The sequence below is a fragment of the Thermobia domestica genome, chromosome 8 (genome assembly GCF_964235325.1).
Source record: "Thermobia domestica chromosome 8, izTheDome1.hap1.1, whole genome shotgun sequence".
Taxonomy (NCBI): Eukaryota; Metazoa; Arthropoda; class Insecta; order Zygentoma; family Lepismatidae; genus Thermobia; species Thermobia domestica.
Window position 1 is genome coordinate 60711577 of NC_137461.1, and position 18963 is coordinate 60730539.

The 18963-nt window shown below is 35.6% G+C and overlaps 1 protein-coding gene across 1 annotated transcript in view; it reads left to right on the top strand.

Moving 5' to 3' along the window:
* The window catches only part of LOC145692941 (activating signal cointegrator 1 complex subunit 1), an 82871-nt gene that overhangs the window by 4545 nt on the left and 59363 nt on the right, over positions 1 to 18963 (top strand). The window contains exon 2 of the mRNA XM_081768525.1: positions 2266 to 2359. Within this exon, the coding sequence (XP_081624651.1) occupies positions 2266 to 2359 (94 nt within the window). The remainder of the gene's footprint in view (positions 1 to 2265; positions 2360 to 18963) is intronic.

Genomic DNA, 18963 nt, shown 5'->3' on the forward strand with positions numbered 1-18963 from the left:
AAGTAGAAGTTCCCTCGTGCGGTCTAAATTTTCCTTCATTCCTTATAATAGTCCCACACTCCGAAAATCGATTTTAAAAAAAAATTTAGCCCTATATCAAGTTTCACTGTACGTTCATAAGAATAAACCACTTTGTCATTCATCAAAGGATGTGGAGTTGTGTTGAATTGTTTCAATACTTTTGTTCAGTACTTTTCTTTTTAACAAAAACGAATGATTAACTTAAAGTTAACGTTAAATGAAATAACGACATGCGTATTGCCGACACAGTAACTATCATATACTTTTGTATTTGTATCCTACTTTTCTCGTGTCAGAATCTGGTCACCCTAGTATATGCATTTATGAGACCTAGTTTTAAAATTCGTTTAACTTCATATTTTTCATCTATAAACTAGTCTGTATGCTGTAAAGAAAAGTTAAATCCAAACATGATCCAGCGAGATGACTTCTTGTGTCTATAGAAATAGAGGCATTAGTTTCCTGAATGCCCATGTGGAAATATTTTCTCTCCTAAAAATAGAAATATCCTTCTCAAATACCCGAGCAAATTTAATTTTTGTGGTGGTCCTGCGTACCGTAGCCGCTAACGCTCTTGTTTTTGGTGCGGGTGGTCCCGAGTTTGATTCCCGATAGGGACATTCGGTCGAAAACGTGTAAAAGCTTTTTCAGGCTTGCCAACCTGAATGAAATTTTCCTCATTCACCAGGTAAGTGCTGGGACGGTACCTAACATATAGGTCCCAGGCCACTTCCTTTCCCAATTCTTTCGTCCTCCCCTTTCCTCAGATCGCCGAGGGACGTCATCTCTTATACATGACGTGCTAACATGGTCATTTATGCCAAAAGCCCAGAAATCTAATTACTAAATTCTTCCTAATTTGATTTTTGTGCTGAAATTACTTTAATTCCTCGAATAAAATTTCCAAATCTTTGTCATCTCTACAAACAAGCAACGTATCGTGTAGAAATCTATAATACATAGGTCGGATAAACAAATGACGAAACGAAAGCGTTCTCACATAGGAGAGCTTTATCTCACCACTACAAAAGTTCCGTAGCTGATAAGGTAATGTGTGGCGATGAAATGTAGCGCGTGGTAACGAATGTGTACTATTCAGTCAAATGCAGCAGTGCCATAGAGGAGGAAAGGGGAAGCGCCAGAAAAATCTATTTCGGAAAAACTACATCACTGGATTTTTTAGATAAATTTTCATAAATCTCATACTGTTATTCCTATTTAATGAATTTATGTTGAACCCAAATTTGGCAGGAAGTCAGTGGTACAGGCCAGAGTCATAGTACGTAGCACTCTATAAAACCGTATGGTTAGATTCATGTTTTGTCGAATTTGTGAATATTGTTCAGTAGTTCTATACTTTTGAACTCCTTGTTTAAGCAACAATTAATCTATTATAATGACCAATTAAGTTTTATAGAAAAACTGACGTCACTATTAAATTTAGCACTCTCGAATTAGCACAAGAGGGAACTTACGTGAAGTTTATTGGTCAATATACAAAGGTATTCCTTTGGAATAACATACTCATCCGGTTACCATACCGCAATATTCGACATGGACTCAAAAAATCGAAAGTATGCCTTTTTCAATTTTAAAAAATGATTTGTATTGTATGAATTTCAAAGCACCAAACTTTATTTAGTAGCATATTATAGATATACGACGGTTCGCTTTTTAAATTTTCGGTATTGTTTTTTTATTCTTTTTTTATTTACTCTTTTAAGAGAGCACTGAATAAGAGTCTTCAAAAAAATGAAATCTTTAAGTTTTACTTCCCGCGCTTATGCCGGCTAGGCTAAAGAAGACAGTGATGATGAGAAATGAATGGAATGAATAAAGTGGGAGAAAACGGGAGAACTCCGAGGAAACCCACGCACACGATTACATCGACAAATATCTTCGTAAATACCAAAGAAATCGCGACAGTGACTGTATAACTACTCTCAATGTAACATGCATTAAGAAAACTTTCAAAGTTAATATATAATTAGTTTCATTGATTACATTACTTGTGATTTTTTTTTTTATATATAAGAGTTCCTTTTTTAAAAGCAGGATGGAAATAAAATTTATTGGAACAAAACATTTGTGCGAAGTCCATACAGTACAAGTTGAAGTTACTCGATAATTGTAACACGCATCCAATACTTATAGAGCTACCTTAACTAATTAAGTCTAAATTATTTGTTAAATTGAGATTATGTTAGTGTCTGTATAGTGATGTTATGTTTATATTTTCAACAGTTGGAGAGTATGACGATGAGACATGCGAGAAGGACGATTTTGAAGTCACGGAGTTAGAAAATGGAAAATTTACAACTTCAATGGCAGTCCCAAGGTACAAATATTTTTTGGAATTCTATAGTTCGATGAAACGTAATCAGTTCGCTGATCATTATGTACACTCATGTCCAAAATTATTGTCGCATGTCTATAAATATGCTGTTGTACGAATATAATTTGGTAACGAATTCGCCCGGTATTTCTTATAATGTTAGTATGTGTATAATGGGTAAAGACATGTTTGTGGTAAATTTCATATGAAAGACCAGTAAATAAGAACAATAAAACAAGAATAAAACTTTGTTGTCCATTTAGCAACATTTTGTTTTACTCATTCTAATTTTCGTATTTATAATTATTTTCCTATGAAATTTACTTCCCGATTATACACATAGTAACAGTATTAAAAGTACCCTGCAAAATCATTATCAAATTATATTTTTACAAGAAGACAGTTATAGGTATGCGTCAATCATTTTGGACATGAGTGTACATCTTCCGTATTTGTACACAGAACAAGAAACAACGTCCATTAGAGGTTGAAGTCCAGTCAATATTTTTAAATGTCATTTTTAGGAGTATAAAATAATAATATGTGCGCAGAGACAAGTCTTTGAGATTATTGCAACTGATTCAAGATCCGGTCTTGGTTTGGAGAACAGTAGGAACTGTTCTTCATAACCGTGGTATTGCGTAACAACATAGATAAAGCACAGAAACTCAAAGTGTTGTGTATGAATGAACAAGACAATAATAACTGAGTAATATATATTTTTTCCTACAGTCTATACCAGTGGTTCTCAACCTAATTTCTATCACGACCCCCTTTTTATCCCATCCACTTGCCAGTGACCTCTTATAATTTCTGGTTTGTAATAAGCTTATGTAGGATTTTTAATATACCTATTGCGATTTCACGATACCCATCTATTTCTATAATAGTAGACTCTATTTCTTGTATATAGTGGATACAGTAACTTTCCTAAAAGCAAATGGATTAAAACCAAATTTGGTCAGTTCATACATTACAAATATTGAATCCGATCCGTCATACTGTTTCAAAACGGAGATCATCTGAAAATTTTAAAACTTCGTAAGTCCCTTAATTTTGGGTCGGTCGTATGATAAAAAAATAAAGTAAAAATATTTCTAATTTTGGTTAAAAAAAAAAAAAAAACTTGGGACAGTTGTTAAAAAAGTTATTTAGTATTTTCAGTGACTTGATAATGTGCATCACGAAGATTGAACCGGACATTGCAGCACTAGGGAAATCATACCATGCTAAGGTATCTCATTAGCTTTCAAGTTCAATTGTTAGCTTGAGAGAACTATAAATGAGAGTACAAAGTGGATGATTAATTAGGTTCTGTTAATTATCTTTACATGTTGACGTAGTTTATTTTTATTTTTTTAAAAAAAGTGTCTTCTTCCACATTCTACTATAAACATTCTTAATTTGCTATGATTATTAAACACGTTTAATAAACATAAAACAGACTAACCCCCATTTGGGGGCCATGAGTTTGTTTTGGGTGTTAAGCCATTATTTGCCGTCCGTGGTATAACCTTTGATTTTAACTTCACGTGCAATCAAGGCTCAGGTCTGAAAAATGTAGCATGTCTGAAATTTAATAATAATAATAATAATTGATAATTCCGACGGTAACAGCTATGATACTAACACTAAAACTATTATTAATAATGGTAACGAGTAAAGAGTAGTTAATTACGAGTATGACAACTATTTGCTACACAAAGAGTTCAATACAATAAATATATATGTAAAAATAATTTACTTCAAATCAGCACTAAGAAAGCAAAATTTATGACGTATATAACTAAAACACAATATTATGTTAGTAAATACGAAGTCAATGTTGTGTAAATAGAAAAAAAACAGACATTATTAAATGTCTGGGAATCACATTTGATATGTAGGTAAAATTTTATGATCATACAAATGCTACCATGCAAAAAGCAAGAAAGGACAGTAGGCTTTATTTATTTATTTATTATTATTTCAGAACGATAGAGTATGTACTACCATGAGCAAAATAAATGACGCGTCTCTTTATTTTGAAGTTTTTTGAAAATATCTCCGTTTTCTTTATATGTTCGAAATTTCGGAAGGTTTCCCCAGCAGGACAGGTTAATAACAAACCCGTTTTTAATATTTGTGTTAGATATTAGCTTAAAATAAAGAAATTAGAAGCAAAAAACATTAAATCGACAGAAATCTCGAGAATTACCAACTCTGCTAAAGTGGGAAATTTTCAAGAACGCGAGCGAATTCTGCAGTTCAACACGAAGCAGCGACATCTATGTCATTGAGAGAAGCGTGGATTAGATCTACAAACGAAAATTTTAACGAAATATTTCTAGTATGTCTTATTATATGCATTATCAGCGAACTCCAAATATATGAATCTATGCTAAGTATTAACGTATAGATAGTGCAAGTAGTGGAAATTATCTATGGAAAAAGACGAATTGTTAGCCCAATCGTAATGAAAAATCGTCTTTACTGTAGAACAGGTTCAGCTTACGTAAGAGAGCAAATGGCTCAGTTAGGTAAAGCAACGAGTTTGTATACCGAAGGTAGACGGTTCGAATCCCGTGGAAGTACTGTTGTCATTTTTATCACTAAGGTTATTTTATTTATTTTTTATTTGGGAAAGAATCAAATTGTAACATATGTGTAAAACTCATGACGATACCAAAAAAAAAAAAAAAAAAAGAGAGAGAGAAAATATCGTCGCATTTGCATTAGTGTCTCTAATTTTTGTTTGCAAACAGATTCGTAATTATTTCCCCTGTGCTCACTGATGCATAACGAATGTTTTCCAGTAAATGTTAATTCTAATTTGGAGAATTTTATAGTTTCACAATGTTTCTCACTACATAGTCTTCTATCTACGTGTTTGGATATTTTGATAACAGATTTCCCTATTAAATGTTTAATTTTCTCTATAAATATTTGTCTTAAATTGAAATTGTTTTGAATTTACTACATAAGCAAAGTTGCCCGAAGGAGGGGAGCTCAGGTAATAGATATTCTACGTAAAAGCAATCTATTGTAGAATGATGATGCTTCTTACCTTCAGCACATAATCTTAACGTTAGAGAGTCAGAGAGAGAAAAATCCTGGTTTTTCCTCCTCTATGACCACCCATCTTAAACCTCTACATATCATTGTTCGTCTCACATAATTTCGGCTCTCCAAAGACATTCATATTTATTATTATTATTATTATTATTATTATTATTATTATTATTAATGAATATGCCACCCTTACATAATGTTGTAACTTTACACATCTTAGTTTAAAGTGCTTTCTTTAGTAATAATTTGAGCAACCACGTCACAAAATTTAAAATGTATGAGGGGGCACGACGTTTTATTTCCCCTCCTGTCTTTTCAGCACCCTCCAACAGAAGGTATATAATTTCTGAGAAGCAGGGCAGACAAAATGAATAAGAAATATATTTAGAGCATCCTTTCTTCCTTCGTGAATGTAATATCACGTAGCATTTTTTATTCTACTGAAGATGACCCTAGGCCGTTATGGTTAGGTAACAAAAGAAATACCTAATATATTTATAGCGCCCCTTATCTGTAATATTACCTCTTCTTTATTTGTTCGAGGCTTCCCTACACAACCAAGGGTGACAAAAAGAATAGGAAAAGTGTCTAAAGATTACAAAAGACTTTATATTTTGTCAGAAACAAGGCAGTATATACACAACATTGCTTTCGTTAACAAGTGTTTCACCCTTGAGTCGCTTATAAAATTATGCAGAATAACTTTTGCCGATCATTGTTCTAGAGGGATTTGTCCAGGATGGTTTGGTGTCGAGCTAATAACGATAAGTATATTTATTTACATCACTGTTAAAGAAATAGCAAACTTTCTGAAAGGAACTTACTTAGGAAACAGATCTTCCTTCTACTTAGCCAGAGCCCACTCTGAAAAATTGCATCTGGCATTCTGAGTGAAAGTTCTATGGGACTATTAGAAAAATATATTCCCGTTTTCACGCTGATGGTAGAATTTCTTAAACAGTTATTGAATTACGTTCGAAGGGTAGGCGTAAATAGCGCCCCGGCAACAATGTGGCGTGGGGACCGCACAAGCTGCAAGGCCAAAAAATATACAGAAAGTACGCAAGGGCGGAGCAGGCCAAATTTTCACACGGGCAAAGTGACTTTTTGGCGCCCTTCCCCTAGTAGTAGCCTATATTTTACATTTTATCATAGTGTTTTTAATAGTTTAAACCAGGAGCGTCATTTCAGATTTTGCTTTGGGGGGGGGGGGGGGCAAGACCTCTTGATATAAGTAAAATTTCGCGTTTTTCACTGATTTACTACTATTCTAATGATAAAATCTATATACATCTCAAACTCACGGGGGGCAATTGCCCCTCCCTGCCCTCCCTAAATGACGCCCCTGTTTTAAACCCATTTTCAAAAAGAAATCCATTACCTAGGAAAAGTTCACAAAGAATATGGCTCGCTATAAACAATACCAACTCCACCCCCCCTGGTCTAGTGGCTAGCACGCCTGCCTTCTGTGGTACCGGGTCCAATTCCCGGTGGATTACTGTTGAACGATAAAAGTGGTTCGGATTCCACTATAATTAGTATCCACATCTCCCTTGCCCATTAAGGCATAACCGTGGAACGCTATACTCAAGCAAACAAACAAACAATACTTATACCTGGCACTCTATTCTACATGCCATCTCTCAATTTTTCGATACAGCCCCCTTAGTACTATGAAACTCTCTTCTTCCATAGTGAAATGGAAAAAGATCATATAATTGCCACTACTTTACAAGAATATAAAGCAAAAACGTCAGTAGAAAGCACATTATAAAATTTACTTTTTGAGGCTCGTTTTGGTGCCCCTCTTTCTCTGGCGCCCCGGGCAGTCGCCCGGCCCTTAGTCCGCCCTTGAAAGTACGGACGCATAACTAAGGACTGCGGAGGAGAGGTTAACCTTCATGTTATGCCACTAGTTTGACGTGTTTGAGATGTTCAGTAAGTGATCAGTTGGTGAAATAATTTCGACGGTTACTGATGTTTGAAGTTTAGCTAAGACAAAGCTACCTAATCAAATACATTTGATATCGCGATGTCACAATTTGATTTTTCCTCACATAAAAAAGATAAAAACAATAGTAATAAAAACCCTTACTCGTACTGGGCTCCTAACTAACTAACAACCTAATTCTTACAAACTAGTTGCTCTGACCAACTGAGTTTCGATTTCTTACGCGAAAGAAGTCTGTTATATTAAGAGGCATGCTTTTCATTATCAAAACTGTTAGAAGTAATACGAACATGGCTGAAGAACAGAGACGGAACTGAATTACCACTCGATTGACCTTGAGGGCAAATCACCAAAGCGTAGCTATATACGTAAGTTCAGCATGCATTTCTCTGGAGTTGTGTTCAGTATTCCTATCTGCCAGTCATGCTTGTTCGTAGGAGTAATATGTTACAAACCTAACCTTTCGATAGAGCACAATGACAGAGAATCAAAATTAATGAATTCTTGCCCTTGTGAACTTGGGATACCACCATGTGCAATAAAACTGTCGCGTCTTCTGAAGGGGACTGACTTCATCGAAGGAGTCGAGGGAGTAAAAATAATTAATCGAGGGAGTCGACGGACTAAAAAAAATCACTCGAGGGAGTAAAAATATTCACTCTAGGGAGTAAAAATAATCAGTCGAGGGAATCGAGGGAGTAAAAATATTCACTCGAGGGAGTCGAGGGAGTAAAAATATTCACTTGAGGGAGTAAAAATATTCTCTCGAGGGAGTAAAAATATTCACTCGAGGGAGTCGAGGGAATAAAAATATTCTCTCGAGGGAGTAAAAATATTCACTCGAGGGAGTCGAGGGAGTAAAAATATTCACTCGAGGGAGTGTATGGAGTAAAAATATTCACTCGAGGGAGTCGAGGGAGTAAAAATATTCACTCGAGGGAGTCGAGGGAGTAAAAATATTCTCTCAAGAGAGTCGAGGGAGTAAAAAGAACCACTTGAGGGAGTCGAGGGAGTAACACTATTCACTCGAGGGAGTCGAGGAAGTAAAAATAATCACTTGAGGGAGTCGAGGGAGTAAAACTATTCACTCGAGGGAGTCGAGGGAGTAAAAATAATCACTTGAGGGAGTCGAGGGAGTAAAAAGAATCACTCGAGGGAGTAAAAATATTCACTCGAGGGAGTCGAGGGAGTAAAAATATTCACTCGAGGGAGTCGAGGGAGTAAAAATATTCTCTCAAGAGAGTCGAGGGAGTAAAAAGAACCACTTGAGGGAGTCGAGGGAGTAACACTATTCACTCGAGGGAGTCGAGGAAGTAAAAATAATCACTTGAGGGAGTCGAGGGAGTAAAACTATTCACTCGAGGGAGTCGAGGGAGTAAAAATAATCACTTGAGGGAGTCGAGGGAGTAAAAAGAATCACTCGAGGGAGTAAAAATATTCACTCGAGAGAGTCGAGGGAGTCGAGGGAGTAAAAATATTCAATCGAGGGAGTTGAGGGAGTAAAAATATTCACTCGAGGGAGTGCATGGAGTAAAAATATTCACTCGAGGGAGTCGAGGGAGTAAAAATAATCACTTGAGGGAGTCGAGGGAGTAAAAAGAATCACTCGAGGGAGTAAAAATATTCACTCGAGGGAGTGCATGGAGTAAAAATATTCAATCGAGGGAGTTGAGGGAGTAAAAATATTCACTCGAGGGAGTGCATGGAGTAAAAATATTCACTCGAGGGAGTCGAGGAGTAAAAATATTCTCTCGAGGGAGTAAAAATATTCACTCGAAGGAGTCGAGGGAGTAAAACTAATTACTCGAGGGAGTCGAGGGAGTAAAAATATTCACTCGAGAGAGTCGAGGGAGTAAAAATAATCACTCGTCGGAGTCGAGGGAGTAAAAGTAATCACTCGAGAGAGTCGAGGGAGTAAAAATATTCACTCGAGGGAGTAAAAATATTCACTCGAGTGAGTCGAATGAGAAAAAATATTCACTCGAGGGAGTCGAGGGAGTAAAAATATTCACTCGAGGGAGTCGAGGGAGTAAAAATATTCACTCGAGGGAGTCGAGGGAGTAAAAATATTCACTCGAGGGAGAGGAGGGAGTAAAAATTTTCACTCGAGGGAGTAAAAATATTCACTCGAGGGAATCGAGTGAGTAAAAATAATCACTGGAGGGAGTCGAGGGAGTAATATATTCACTCGAGGGAGTAAAAATATTCACTCGAGGAAGTCGAGGGGGTAAAAATATTCACTCGAAGGAGTCGAAGAGTAAAAATAACCACTTGAGACAGTAAAAATATTAAATCCAGGAAGTAAAATAATCACTCGAGGGAGTAAAAGTATTCACTCGAGGGAGTAAAAATATTCACTAGAGGGAATAAAAAAATATTCACTCAAGGGAGTAAATATAATCACTCGAGGGAGTCGAGAGACTCAAAATATTCACTCAAGGGAGTGGAGGGAGTAAAAATATTCACTCGACGGATTAATAAATAATAAATCCAGGAAGAAAAAATCACTCGAGGGAGTAATAATAAGCACACGAGGGAGTCGACATAAATTAAAATTTTGAGTTTCTAGGGGGTCGAAAGTGTAAACATATTGGCTTGGGTGAATCGAGGGCGTAAAATTAATGATTTGAGCATGTAAAGGTTTTCACTCCAGGGAGTCTAGGAAGTTGAAATGTTGAGTTCACATAGTCGAGCGTATAAAACTTATCATTGGTGTGCCATTTCTAGGTTTTAGAATATCTGTACGACAGATCCAAATAAATTAGTATAATTTTCATTACGCTTCATGTGGTTTGAGTACCGTCTTCTTCCACCGACGTTTATTTATTTTGAGGGTTCGAAATATACTTTTTGATCTAATATAGAAAAGTTACTACCCTCTTCATTTATAATCATGGTAAGTTCTCATTATTAAAAATACTAAGTTTTAAATTCATCTTCCAAGGTTTGTTTATTTTTGCATTTTTTTTACTTCTCTATTCTTGAATTTTTATTAGCACATAATTACCAGCAGTAATCAAGTGATTTCTGCGAAGTCTCTAATATTCTAGACAATTTGCTATTCTCTCTTACAATACGAAATTCATCATTAAAAGAGACGCATGTATAACTTTTGATTTACTTGTCTTTCTATATGTCTGAATAATTATTTTTTAATTTTACCTTTTCCTGTTTTTAATATTCCATAAATCTATCATTTTGAGCGAGTTAGTCGAGGTGATATATTTTATGATTATACTCTTACAAATGAATGTGTTTCTTATTATTACAAAATTATAAATGAAAGTTAAATTTTCACTATTATAAAATAAACTGTAATGCAGAGTTAGTACTCATCTTCACTCAACAGAATCATCTTGATTTATCAAAATCTCTACCTTTTCTTCGTGCTATATATAATGACATTTATGCATTGCTCTTCTTATGGCTTACACATTTAACACATTTAAGTCGTTTGCGTTACAAGCTATACAGGTAATAGAATTAATTTATGTAGAAAAACATTAATACACAAATCTTGCAAATTTTAATGAAATACGCTGACTTGGTAAAAGTTCGGTTTCTCTGACAAGTTTTTCACTGTACACATGCATATTTTATAATTTTTAACAAGCTTTTATACACTAAAGGAAATAATCAGTACAAACAATAATGAACATAAACAAAATATGAACGCGAACTATACATAAATAATAATAATAATGAATATATCTTATGCACTGTATTTTGATTACTATATACGCCTGTGTAATGTCCGCACATTTTTACCCAATATTTTAACTAAAATTTCAGGGTGCGGACATTAGATGGGTCTTCCACTTAGTAAGTTTAAATACATTAGTGATATTTTGTCATTTTGTTTCACAGGTATGCATATTTTTATACAGTAGAACCTCGATAATTCGAATTCCTTGATAACTTGAACTTTTTCAAATTCCCATCAACTTTCAATAACACTCAATGTTAAAATTACATCTGTAAGTCGAATATTTAAAAATTACAACCTTGAGAAGTGGAATTTTGGGGTTTCATAGTCATATTTAAAACCTCGATTAATCGAGTTTTCATATCTTTGAATCTCTACAAGTCGAAGTTTACTTCTATTAGTCGAACTTCTCTTGATTTCACCTCGACAAATCGAAGCTATAACTTTATGTATTTACGTAATTGTTCTTGAGATTATATAATCACTTTTAATGTGGAACGTGGAACGTTGGTACCTCGAATTTTTTGTTGTGGTCAATTTGATAACTCGAACCTTGATTAGACGAAAAACTCGAATCTTTATCTATTCCCTACAGCTTTAAGTTATCGAGGTCCCATTATATATCTAAAATTGCTTCTTATAACGAGATTATAAAAAAGTAATCCCTCGAATACCTCGAATGAATATTTCTACTCTCTCGACTCTCTCAAGTGAATATTTTTACTCCATGCTCACCTTCGAATGATTTTTTTACTCCCTCGATTCTCTCAAGTGATTACTTTAACTCCCTCGAGTGAATATTTCTACTCCCTCGACTCCCTCGAGTGAATATTTTTACACCCCCAACTCCCTCGAGTGAATATTTTTACTCCATCGACACCCTCGAGTGAACATTTTTACTCCCTCGACTCTCTCGATTGAATATTTTTACTCCATGCACTCCCTCGAGTGAATATTTTTACTCCCTCGACGCTCTCGAGTGAACATTTTTACTCCCTCGACTCCCTCGAGTGAATATTTTTACTCCCTCGACTCCCACGAGTAAATATTTTTACTCCCTCGAGTGAATATTTTTACTCCCTTGACTCCCTTGAGTGAATATCTTTACTCCCTCGGATGATTAATTTTACTCTTTCGACTCCCTCGAGTGAATATTTTTACCCCCTCAACTCCCTCGAGTGAATATTTTTACTCCCTCGACTCCCTCGAGTGAATATTTTTACTCCCTCGACTCCCACGAGTAAATATTTTTACTCCCTCGAGTGAATATTTTTACTCCCTTGACTCCCTTGAGTGAATATCTTTACTCCCTCGGATGATTAATTTTACTCTTTCGACTCCCTCGAGTGAATATTTTTACCCCCTCAACTCCCTCGAGTGAATATTTTTACTCCCTCGACTCCCTCGAGTGAATATTTTTACTTCCTCGACTCCCTCGAGTGAATATTTTTACTTCCTCGAGTGAATATTTTTACTCCCTCGGGTGATTATTTTTACTCCCTCGACTCCTCGGGTGAATATTTTTACTCCCTCGAGTGAATATTTTTACTCCCTCGGGTGATTATTTTTACTCCCTTGACACCCTAGACTCCCTCGAGTGAATATTTTTACTCCCTCGACTCCCTCGAGTGAATATTTTTACTCCCACCACTCCCTCGAGTGAATATTTTTACTCCCTCGACTCCCTCGATTAATTATTTTTACTCCCTCGACTCCCTAGAGTGAATATTTTTACTCCCTCGAGTGAATATTTTTACTCCCTCGAGTGATTATTTTTACTCCCTCGAGTGAACATTTTTACTCCTTCGACTCTCTCGAGTGAATATTTTTACTCCCTCATCTCCCTCGAGTGAATATTTTTACTCCCTCGACTACCTCGAGTGAATATTTTTACTCCCTTGACTTCCTCAAGTGAATATCTTTACTCCCTGGACTCCCTCGGGTGATTAATTTTAGTCCCTCGACTCCCTCGAGTGAATATTTTTACTTCCTCAACTCTCTCGAGTAAATATCTTTACTCCCTCGACTCCTTCGAGTGAATATTTTTACTCCCTCGACTCCCTCTAGTGAATATTTTTACTCCCTCGACTCCCTCGGGTGATTATTTTTACTCCCTCGACTCCCTCGAGTAAATATTTTTACTCCCTCGACTCCCTCGAGTGAATATTTTTACTCCCTCGACTCCCTCGAGTGAATATTTTTACTCCCTCGAGTGAATATTTTTACTCCCTCGAGTGAATATTTTTACTCCCTCGACTCCCTCGAGTGAATATTTTTACTCCTTCGACTCCCTCGAGTCCCTCGAGTGATAATTTTTACTCCTCCGTTAAATATTTTTACTCCCTGTACTGCCTCAAGTGAGTATTTTTACTCCCTCGATTCCCTCGAGTGAATGTTTTTATTCCCTCGAGTGAATTTATTTACTCCCTCGACTTCTTCGAGTGATTCTTTTTACTCCCTCGAGTGAATATTTTTACTCCTTCGACTCCCTCGAGTGAATACTTTTACTACCTCGAGTGAATATTTTTGCTTCCTCGAGTGAATATTTTTACTCCTTCGACCCCTTCGAATTTATATTTTTACTCCCTTGACTCCCTCGAGTGAATATTTTTACTCCCTTGACTCCCTCGAGTGAATATTTTTGCTCCCTCGACTCCCTGAAGTGAATATTTTTACTCCCTTGAATGAATTCTTTTAGTCCCTCCACTCCCTCGAGTAATTATTTTTACTCCCTCGACTCCCTCGAGTCCCTCGATGAAGTCAGACCCCTTCTAAAGTGATATTTTATCGAAAATAACTCGTTTTCCTTTATATATCCGAAGTTTTTGAGGGTTTCAAAATGAGGAAACGTTACTGACAAACAAGGACGCATTTAGGGGTGGGTCCAGGTGGTCCGGACTCCCCTCTGAAATCCCAACTTCTCTGTAAATTTAGCCTAAATTTAAGGATTATCTTTTAAATTTTATTATAATTTATCCTAATATTGAAGTCGGACTTCTCCCGAAATAAATTACTGCATACGTGCCTGCTGACAATTTTCAATATATTCCTTAAATAAGTAAAATAACTAAATTAGGAGCAAAAAGCTTCAACACGGGCTAACTTTTGTCCACTGCCAATATTGTTAGAAGGGATATTAATAGCAAAAACTGCTAGGCAACGCTGAACCTTGGAACTTCACTCCGAACAGCAAGCTTATTATTGAGAACTCCATATGAAACATTTTATCAAAACTTATCTAGCTTTTACCTGGCATGAAATTATTATATACACCAAAATTCACTCTCCTAAAATGTGTATCTAAACATTGCTCTACGTATCTACGAAGCAATGAAAATTATTTATCGAAATATGTGAGCAGGGAATTCTAACAGCCAGCCATTTTATTTAAATCGTAGTAAACCGTGTAACCGGGCGTTAACGTGAAGACAAAGCTTGGTCCATTGGTAAAGTGTTGGAAGAATATAAACTCAATGTTCGTAGGTTCGAATCTATCCACTCACCATAACATTTTGTTCTTATGTGTAACGATGAAATAAGAAAGAAAAAATGTATAACCGTTAAGACAAAACTTCAACCAAGTCTGAAGAGAACAATACTAAAATAGTAATACAATGACGTCAACCAAAAATTATTTCATGTAGCGTTTGGACGAAATTACAGCTGTTAACAATTGCAGAAATAAAAACAGGCTGTAATGCAGTCTAGACTTCTGAATGCATTTACTTCCTGAAAACTTCCGTCTCGTCATTGGTATGCCGTTAATCATTGTAAAACCTTTCAATTGGAAGTGAAATGACACAAACTAAAACAGTTTTAAATCAATAAATGTCTATGTGTAAAAGTAGGTGTCTTTTATCTGTAGTTCTGAGTTCCTTTTACTTTGAAGTGACAAATGAGAGAAGAAAGTATGGTGTTCGAAAAAAAATATCAAATTTGAGATTTCAACGAATTTACACGTATTATAGCCCCTAACACCGAAAAAGTTATTTTTCGATACATGTCCATCAGTTCGTCCGTCCGTTCGCTACACTTTTCTGTGCACTCGCCTAGAAGCCATACCTGAAGCCATACCTCGCCTAGAAGCCATACTTGAACATACCGTAAATTAGTTGAAAAATTTACGGTATGTTCAACTTATCTGTACCAAGTTTTAGTTTAAGATTTTCATAGTATTTCCTATAGTTTTTTTTTATTTCCCTCCTACTCCCAAAACAAGGGTAGTTTCCTGTACGATGAAAATAAAAAAAAAGATATTTTCTCATAACTGGCTCTAACGATCTTGTTTTCTTTCTTTTTTTATAAATCAATATTTAATTAGCAACCCTATTTTGTGGTATAAGGCATTTATCTGAGAAAAATCTACAAGGGGTAGTTTATACTAAGGGGGAGAGTTTTTTCTCAGTGATTTTCTCAAAATGGACTCAAATGTTTTCGTTCATATTTCATAAATAAAGATTTCATTAATAACTTATCAATATGGCATAACTCGTTTGTCCTAAAAAAATGCGAGGGGTAGTTTTCTTGGTGGAGTGTTGTCTGGGCGATTTTCTCAAAAACGACTCAAAAGAGTTTATTCATATTTCAAAAATAAATATTTCGTTAATAACCGAACAATATGGCAAAACTCGTTTGTCCTGAAAAAATATGCGAGGGGTAGTTTACTCTTGGGGGTGTTTTTCCTCCACGGTTTTCTCAAAAATGAGTCAAGCAATTTTGTTCGTACTCAGAAATAAACATTTCATTAAAAACCTAGTAATATGGAATAACTCGCTTACCCTGAAAGAATCCTCAAGAGATAGTTTATTCGGGGAGTTATTTTTCCCTCACGATTTTCTCAAAAATTACTCGGACAATTTTATTGATAATTCATAAATAAGTATTTCATTAATAACCCTATATTTTAGTATAAGTCATTTCTATGAAAAACAATTACAACGGATAGTTTATTTTTGGGGTCAAGGTTTTTTCCCCGACAATTTTCTCGAACGACAGGCGATTTTGTTCAAATTTCGCAAATAAATATTTCATTAATAACCAAAAGTATATCTTAACTCATTGTTCGAAACAATTCACAAGAGGTAGGTTACTCCTGATGTGTTCTTTTTGAACGACTTTCCCAAAGTGACTCATTTGATTTTTTTCATATTTCATAAACAATGATTGCATTAATTGGTCTATTATATGTCTAATGAAAATGTGCTCAAAGTGTGAGTTAGTTTTGTAGTATGGATTTTCTTCAATCGAAGTTTTTTATTCGATAATCTGACATTCGATGTATTTGAATAATACGATAATTTTATTCGTATTATCCAAATACACACTTCAGTAACAACTGCGGCCTAACACAGTTAAGAAATTGAATTGAAAAAGTTTAGTGCGGTGGCCATGTAATTGAATATTTTTTGAGAAACTCCCTAGCTTTTTGTGGTAAACTCAGGCTTTTCTTTAAGGGGGCGCGGTGGCTCAGTGGTAGAGCGTTCACCTCTGGTGCTTGGGGTCCCGGGTTCGATCCCAGCCTCCGCCAAGTGAACTTTGTGGTGGACAAACACCGTGCTCGTGGGTTTTCTCGGGGTTCTCCCGTTTCCTCCCACTTTCTTCATTTCACTCATCTCTCATCACCACCGTCTCCTTTAGCCTAACCGGCATATCCGTGGGACGTAAAACTTAAAGATTTCATTTCATTTCATTTTCAGGCTTTTCTTTTTCGAGCGACAAAAGAGAGAAGAAAATATAGTGATTGTGAAAATAATATCAAATTCAGATTTCAACGGATTTACATGTTTCATGGCGTCTACATACCAAAAATGTGACTTTTCGACACCCGTCCTTCCGGTCCGTCCGTTCGGCACACTTTTATATGCACTCGCCTAGAGGCCATACCGTTCAACTTATCTACACCAAATTTTAAACTTAGGGTTTACTTAGTATTCTTACAGGAGCTTTTCCATTTTTTCCTACCACCTAAAATAAGTGTGGTTTACAAACAGCCGAAAATCGAAAAACGCTATTTTCTCAAAAATGGTTTTAACAATTTTGTTTATTTTTCATTAATCAACTAGCAGCGTTCACCCCGCTTCGCTGCGGTCACCCCGGAACGCAATAAACTTTGTTACTTAGATAATTTTTACTTTTTCGCTTTCAAGTGATATGATAAAAACCATAGAAGATTGCAGTAAATCTTAACATTATATCGCCTGTCATTTATGTTAACCCGCCCCGCTTCGTTGCGGTCATCCCGGTGCTGGCATATTGTAAAAGTGTCTGTAAAAATAAGCAAATCAATTAAAAAATTTTAAACAGAAGATTCAAGCTATTTTCCGCTGTATATCGCCTGTCATTTATGTTAACCCGCCGAGTGACACGGTCATGCGGGTTGCATATAAATACGTTTATTTTTACCTATGATGAACTAACAAAGGATTTGTGGACACCTGAATGGTCAATTATCTCAAGACACTGGTAATTAAAAATTAAAGTGATATGATAAAAACCATCTAGGGTCCAAATCCTAATAACCCCCCAAAAATGAAAGAAATTGGTTCAGCCGTATTAGCGTGATGAGCGGACAAAGAATTGTACGTTCTCTTTTATATATATAGATATTTAATTAACAACCCTATATTGCAGTATCAGATATTTCTCTTAGAAAAATTTACGAGGGGTAGTTTATTCTTGGAGGTGACTTTTTCTCGACGATTTTCTCAGAAAAGACCCTGGCGAATTTTGTACACACTTCATAAATAAATATTTGACCTTACAACATGGTATAAGTCAATTGACCTGAAAAATATATGAGTAGTAGTTTATTCTTGGATTTGAATTTATTCCCAGTGAGTTTCTCAAACACGACCAGTTGGCAACCCTGTATCTCGACAACGAAGCTGAATTCGAAAACTGCAAGAGGACCATTTGTCTCCTTTTGATGTCACGAATCACCTCCCGAAGTTTGTGGACATCTTTCAGGTTCACCCTTAATGAAGCTTCTTTTCGAAAAGTTAACTATTAACTTTAGGCATTGTTTATCTTTTTTTAAATCACAAATGTCGTTATTAATTTTAAGGCAGAGAACTACTTCTGAGAGAATAGATCTTGAAAAATAATTTTAAAACTTAGACTTTTGTTTTCGAGACATTCCAGACAAGACGAGACATTTTACAAGCTATCTCGTGTCCAAAACAATTGCCTCGTATTATCTTGGATGTCACAAAGCGCGTCTTGTCTCTTTCTCGAGACATGTCTTATCTCGTGCGCATTCGTTAACACTTGGGAAGGATTATCTTTCTACTCAAAGCATTGTTTTTATAATGGTTGCATATTTATGATAATTGCTGTCCACATAAATTACAGTCCTTTCAGTTGAATTAATTTTTATTATTATTATTATTATTGAAATTGCAATATCTAGTTTAACGTTGGACGATTATGCACCTACGCTAAGGGAGAATGATGATGAATGAAATGGTGAAATGAAGAAAGTGGGAGGAAAATGGAAAATCTCAAGAAAACACATACCCATGCACACGGTATTTATCCACCTCAAATTTCACTTGGCACGAAGTGGAATCGAGCCACGGACCCCCTGCACCAAAGGTCCCTGCAATGCTTTATTATTATTATTATTATTATTATTATTATTATTATTATTAATAATAATAATAATAATAATAATAATAATAATAATTGAAGCGAGCTTAACGAGTTTCAACCGTACGACTCAACCAACGTTTGGGTGCCTGTTCGTTCGTCTGCTCCTCTCATAAAAGACATTTCATTTTAATGAAACTAGTAAGTGCCTTCTTTTAGCTCTGCGAAGTAACTATTGCTTGGAATATGAATCTGCAAAACATAAGAGGTAAAATTAACCAAATGGTGCAAGTTTCCACTTATATATACAAA